Below are 6,696 nucleotides of genomic sequence, written 5' to 3' on the forward strand. Positions count from 1 at the left end.
GGGCTGCCTTCTGCAGGGTGGGGTGGGTACTGGGGGCACAGGGCTGCTCATTTGTCTCCATCTTCCTTGGAACAAGACTCAAATAGGGACATGGCTGAGGTGTCACCCAGCCCCGGGGAAGGGGAACCAGACATTACTGGGGGGATGCTCCTTCAGACTCCTTGTGGAGGTGGTGAGGCACCCTCTGGTTTGTGCCCACTGGAGCCCCCTGGCCACCACAAGCACGGACTGGCCCGAAGCAAGCATCATCCAGGCAGGGCCAATGGATACGGGCCGGGGGTTGCTCAAAAGGTCAAGGGCAACTTGAGACAGAAAACAAAAAGAATCAGTGAGTGGGGGGCTAAGGTGGTTGGGACAGAGGCCACCAGAGAAACCAATTCCTTGGGGTTCTAACCCTCTCCCCGCCCTGCTCCACACAGCTCCCACGTACGCCGTGCTGACCAGAGGAGGGAAGACTGGCACTTGTACAGTGCCCACACTGTGCCAGGCACTAGACCACAGGCTCACCATTCATCCTTGACGAACGTAAAGAAGGCAACTGTCCTCATTTTGCAGGACAGAGATTCACAACAGCCACCTTAATAGCAGCAATGGGGACTGTTTCTTTTTAAGACAAGGGTTTACCTTACCCAGCAGCCCCAGCTAGCCTCAAACTGGCAATCCTCCTGTCTCAGCCTCCTGAATGTTAGATGACAGGTGTCCATCACACCTGGCTCAATCCAGTCGTATGTGTGTGTATGTGTACATACACGTGTGTTTGTGCAGGTGCACATGGACATGTGGATGTCTGTACAGTTTGTGCACATGTTTGTGAGGGACATAGGTCAGCCTCAAGTGTTGTTCACCGATACCATGTATTTTTGCTTTTGAGACAGTTCCTCACTGGCCCAGAACTTGTCAAGCAGTGTAAACTGGATGGCTACCGAGATCCAGATGGCTAGTGCCTGACTGCCTCCCTAGCACTTGAATAACAAGTGTCTGCCACTATACTGTGCTTGGTTTTGTGTGTGTGTGTATGAGTGGGTGTGCGCACACATATGCATGTCCCAATGTGTGCACATGAGTGTTCAACACAGCAGTATGGTTATACGCAGAGGTCAGAGCAAGATCTGGGGTGTTTTCTTCTATCGAAGGTCTCTCTCTAGATCAGAGGTTCATCTAGGCCAGGGAACACAGGGGATTTACCCGTTTCTGAACCCAGGCCACTGTCATGGTTACTGTCCCCTCCTGCCCGGTGGCATCTTTACTAGCTGAATAAGGGGTGGCTATTGGTTCTCATTTTGGGGGAGGTGGAAGGCACCGGGACACTTTAGTTTCTCGGTGTCCTTTGCTGGCCCCAGAACCCAGGCCTGCTGCCTCCCAAGGGTAACTTCTGGAGTGGTTCCCAGGAGGAGCCAGGTGAGCTCAGGGCCCAGGGCTGCTTACCGAATTCAGACTGTGTGCCAGGGTAGATGATGCGGAACACGTAATCCGTGGCTTCGTCATCCTCCTTGTCCGAAGATGTGGACTCGGAGGACCCCTGTGGGCTCCGCTTGCGCAGCTTAGGAAATACCTTCCCCTGCAGGAGCATATCCCACGGCAGACCTCAGAAAGCCGCCTTTTCTATCCCCAAACCTGGCATCGCTGAGGATCCCAGAGAGAAGCGCAGGAGCCCCCAAGTCACAGTAGAGCCCAGTGATACCCCCACGGCTAGCATCTCCCAGCCTCCTCGAGCCCCCCCACAGCTGACCCCTTCCTCACCTTTCCTCTCTGTGACCAAAGCGGCGGGTCCAGCTGCCCGTGCGGAAGCAGCCCATTCTCCAGACAGGAGAGGAACTGTAGCAAGTGCCCTCCCTTGGGGAAGCGGAAGGGCGGCCTCTGGATTCCATCCTGGCTCACCAGCACGACGGTCCCACCGCTGTCCACTGCCACCATCGGAGAAGAGAGGATGGTGGGATGTCACCACAAAGCATGGTACAGTCCCTGCTCTGCAAACACATACCTTCACCCCCAAGAGCCATACTGGGTGTTATAAGTACTGCCTTACTGTAACACTCAGAACATCCCTGGGAGGCTTGGCTGTTCGTTCCCTATGTTACAAGGGACAAAACCGAGACTCAGAGAAGTTTTATGTCACCCCTAAAGTCACACCGCTGCTAAGCTGCAGAGCATTGATCAGAACCAAGGTCTGCCTTACTAAAGTGTTGAGTTCCATGCCTAGACAGGTTCAGCCCACCCTGTTTATTTTTGGTGTTCTTCTGGCTTTAAGGGACTATAGTGGTTACTGGTCTCTGGTCCGAAGATCACTGATTTCAGAGTCACAAAGATCTGGTTTTCAAGTTCCCTCTCTATAGCCAACATTCAGCGTTATTTCATACATGGTGGTGTGACGTTCCTCCCCTCCACCCCCAGCCCCCCATCACTGAATGGTTGCAATGATTCAGAGCAGGCACACTCAGAGAAATAAAGCCGTTTGAGGAGGCACACCCAAGTGTCTCCTCATGTTAAATGAATGAACGGGGTGTGGTGGGGAGCAGGGACAGACAGCCACAATGGATGCCCAGCCACCTGCTGTCCCCATGGTCCCTACCTTGTTGGTGGCAATGCAGGTAAACTATCTCCTCTAAGCGGATGGTCACAGCGTAGTCCCAGTAGACACTGGAGGGGGAAGTGGGGGAGACTGTGGGAAGCCAGAGGCACCTCTGCCCTCTCACCAAGACCCACGTGTCCCAGCATCTGTGACTCCAGTCTGCCCAGCCATCCTCCCCTTCCTTTGATCCTACCGCCACAACTTTCTGAGTAAACCCCCCTTCTCCCTATCTACATGGTTACCCGAACCCAACAACGCCAAGTCTCAAGCCCAATAATGCCAAGTCTCTAGCCCAGGAGTCCGGAATGATCACCTGACACAGGCTGGCCAATCAGCACTCCAGGATGATCACTTGACCCAGGCTAGCCAATCAGCACTGACTGGTCATAGTGACTAAGGCAGGGTTGGCACCATGAGTCGAGCACCATAAAAGAAATGATAGGCTTATGCTTCCAGAGCCCAGGAAGAAAGCTCCTTGCTGCCCAGGGACGTTCAGAGCCATGCAAGGCCTGTCTGAGCACAGGGTGGGCAGGCAGGAAAGCAGAAGCAAGAGGCAGTGATGGGTTCAGGAATGGCTATTCACACCCCTGGGTCTAGCCTGAGGTCTCCCATCCCTGGGTCCTTTGAATCATTTGACAAATGGTCCAGTCACTTGAGCTTTACTTTTTTGTACCTGGAAGTTAAACATCGGTACTAGCTCAGAGCAGCTGTGGGCAGAAGTCAGAATGACCTCTCCCAGTTCTGACCTTACCTGGCATACTAGTGTGATTTGAGGGGTCTCAGTTTCCCCATATATAAAATGAGGGCGCTAATATCCCCAGCTATAAAACAGGGGTGCTAATAAGATCTCCACTGTAGTGTTTCTATGAGGATTTAATAGACTATGTCATTTGAAGGACTCGACCTAGAGTCCCTCACACAGCTCAGAACACAGTGCTTGTGACACGGTTGCTCCGAGTACTGACTTAGTATATACTTCTAGCTCAGGGCCCACCACGATCCTGAAATAAGTTATTCCCCTATCAGAACAGCACGTGATGGGGGACGTGGGAATGTAGGTTTTGTGGCAGTCCAGGAATGCAACCATGCAGAGATCCTTTTCCAGGAAGTGGAACGCAGCAGATCACCACAGTCCCACCAAGGTGCTATGACTGAGCACATGGGTGTGGTCCAGGTCTGTCCAGTCCAGCATCCCCAGCTGGTCTGATGGATACTCTTCCCATGTGACCTTCCTTTCTTTCTCTTCTGCGCCTGCCCTCATCTCCCCCAGAAATAAATCTCTTGAAGAAATAAACCTCCCTGAAGAAATAAATCTCTTGTTCATCAATCCTTTCCTGGCACCCACTCTTAGGAGAACCCAGAGTAACACAGGCATCACGCTAGCAGCTGCGACCCACTTCTGATACCTTCTGTAAGGGGCTCCATTCCTACACCCTAAGTATAGCTTGTCAAACTGAGGCTGGGGAGGATACGGAAGTGACGTCACTGGGCGGGGCGGGGCTAGTTCTTCAGTCTCGTGTGTCCTCATGGCTTGCTGAGGTGCCGTTTACAGGCTCCGTATTTGCTATTCGTACACTTCGATAGGCCTGGGAGCACACTTGCAAAATCTTTAAATTACATTTTTATTTATTTAGTGGTGTGTGTGTGTGTGTGTATGTGTGTGTGTGTGTAGTGGGTGAACACGATCGTGAACGAGTGGAGGTCGGAGGGTAATAAGAAGGAGTCGGGTTCTCTCCTTCCACCAGATAGGTCCCAGGAATAGAACTCAGGCTTTGAGGAACTCAGCCATCTCGCTGGCCCCTGAGAATATACTTATGAATGCGAGCAGCTGACCACGCCTACTCCCGAGGCCCTGTCACCTGTCTCCAGCTGCTCCCAAGGCTGCTGTTCCTTCTGAGGCCACCTGAGCAGTAGGGAGGCCAGGCCAGGTAACCATAACAACCAGGCAGGCCCTGAAGAGAGCATCTCCGTGTCTAAGAGAGTAGAAGGACTTGGGGAGCATTCAATTGACCTTCTCTTACCTCTTCTCGTAGTCCAGGTCCCCCACAGACCCGTTCATCAGCTGATTGGGTGTCCACTTCAAGGTCATGACATCAGCTGTCTGGTGTAGAGACAGGTACCCTGGCACAGCCTCCATGTCATCCCTCTGCAGAAAGAAGGGAACTCAGGCCTGGTCATGTGGCTGGACTCTGGTGGACACAGGCCTGACTGAGCCTTGCCTCAAGGATGCAGAAGCAGAACCAAAAGGTTGGGTTGTTTTCTGCAATCTCTCGGAAGCCCATCGAGACCGAGCCGAGCGAGCGGAGAAACCACCTGCAGTCTATCCCATAGATATTACCCAGAATCCCTCTCCCCAAGCACCTCCCACCATACTTCCACCCAGAAGCCTCTCTGCCTGCCCAGAATCTACCCACCCACTTCCCATCATTCCAGGTCAGTGGGTGGGCAAGAAAATGCTCCTGTCTCTCTTTCGTGAAGGATGCCCCGCCCACTCCTAAGATTCAGTCTTATCCATCCTTGGCTTGGGGATGTCTGGTCACCCGTGGCATCTCACAGCTGTGAAGCGGCTGTTGATGGCCTGATCGCACACAGGCTCAGTCAGTCACCCCCTCGATTGAGCTTGGGCAAGGCTGTTATTTTGCAGGGAGGACACACGAGTGCGTTTTAAATGTCTCCTGACAGAGAAGCCTGTGATTCAGCTTTGAAAGGCAAAGCTATTGTGACTTGGACTCGAGAACAGGGTGACAGTCCTGTGACTCATCTCTCCAGGTCACCTAGTCCCAGATGCCCTTGGAAAGCAGAGATGCCATGCTCCATGGGCCTTCAGAACCTCGATGGAGATGACAGTGAACAATCTGTATTTCACATGCTGGGTCAGAGGTCACCAAACTTTTTGTGTTAAGGGACCAACAGGAAGTACATTGGGTTTTGTGAGTCATATATGGTTTAGGGCAACCACTCACTTCTGCTGCCAGAGCCTGGCATGGTCCTGTTTCAATATCTTGATGACTCACATTCATCTCTCCCTCTCCCTCTCCCTCTCCCTCTCCCTCTCCCTCTCCCTCTCCCTCTCCCTCCCTCTCCCCTCTGGATGGAACCATGAACACACTAAGCCCTCTACCCCTGAAATGGACCCCAGTTCTTAGCATTTGAAGCTTCCCGTTGGTCATTTGAAAACTGGCTACGTCTTAAGCTCAGTAGTTCCTAAATTTAAGATATCAGGGCCTTGTGTCCACTGGGATGCAGATATGACAGCCCACAGGGCAAAGAGACATGCTCAAGGTCACCCAACGGTTAAAGTTGTGACCACAGAGCTGGGACCTCTTCCTGCTTCCTTCCAGCTGCACCAGAACATCAGATGGATGGACAGGTGGTTGGTGGATGGGTGGGTGGGTGGGTGGATAGATGACTGGGTGGATGGATAGATGAATGGGTGGATGGATGGGTGGATGGGTGAGTGGATGGGTGGGTGGGTAGATGGATAGATGGACAGGTGGATGAATGGATGCGAGGATGGGTGGGTGGGTGGGTAGGTGGATGGATGTGTTCTGACTGTCACCCAATGACCCAGAGGAGAAGACAGCAAAGACAGCCTCCCTCGGGGCAGGGGCTGCTCATGCCTCATTCTCTACCCTTGTGCCAGCCAGCCGTCGAAGCACAGAAGGTAACCATTCATAGAAGCAGCTGATGTGGTAATCATAATCCTGCCCCTTGTTCGGGCTCAGCGTTGCCATCTCTACAGTTAGCGCATGTCACAGCGAGCACTGGCCAGGTGTCATCGAGGAAGGGGACCACCTTCATAATACCACACCTCTGCCACACAGAGCATCTGGGTAAATGTTTGCTGAGTGACAGCAAGAGAACATAGCCAGGCAGATGGCCTGTGGACGGGGATGTAGGAACAGACGGGAAAAGAAGTGGACAGCCAGATGGGTGGAGAGAAAGTGAATAGCTACACCCACAAATAGATTAACAAGGATGAAGGGAGGTGGGAAATGGAAAAGCTGATGGGCAGGGCAGCCAGCTAGAGACATTACCACATGCACTGATATAGACATGTATGTGTGGATAGATGTATGCATGTGTAATGTCTGTGTAAGTGATAGATGATGGATGAATGGATGGGC

The 6,696-nt window shown here is 52.6% G+C and overlaps 1 protein-coding gene across 2 annotated transcripts in view; it reads right to left on the reverse strand.

Moving 5' to 3' along the window:
- Sgsm1 (small G protein signaling modulator 1) overlaps positions 1–6,696 on the reverse strand; it is a 69,668-nt gene that overhangs the window by 36,036 nt on the left and 26,936 nt on the right. For both annotated transcript variants that reach the window (XM_028765431.1, XM_028765432.1), the window contains 4 exons: positions 4,591–4,715; positions 2,570–2,637; positions 1,741–1,904; positions 1,426–1,558 (listed from right to left, as the gene is read on the reverse strand). In XM_028765431.1, coding sequence (XP_028621264.1) covers positions 1,426–1,558; positions 1,741–1,904; positions 2,570–2,637; positions 4,591–4,715 — 490 coding nt within the window. The remainder of the gene's footprint in view (positions 1–1,425; positions 1,559–1,740; positions 1,905–2,569; positions 2,638–4,590; positions 4,716–6,696) is intronic.

Source organism: Grammomys surdaster, unplaced genomic scaffold (genome assembly GCF_004785775.1).
Source record: "Grammomys surdaster isolate TR1022 unplaced genomic scaffold, NIH_TR_1.0 164, whole genome shotgun sequence".
Taxonomy (NCBI): Eukaryota; Metazoa; Chordata; class Mammalia; order Rodentia; family Muridae; genus Grammomys; species Grammomys surdaster.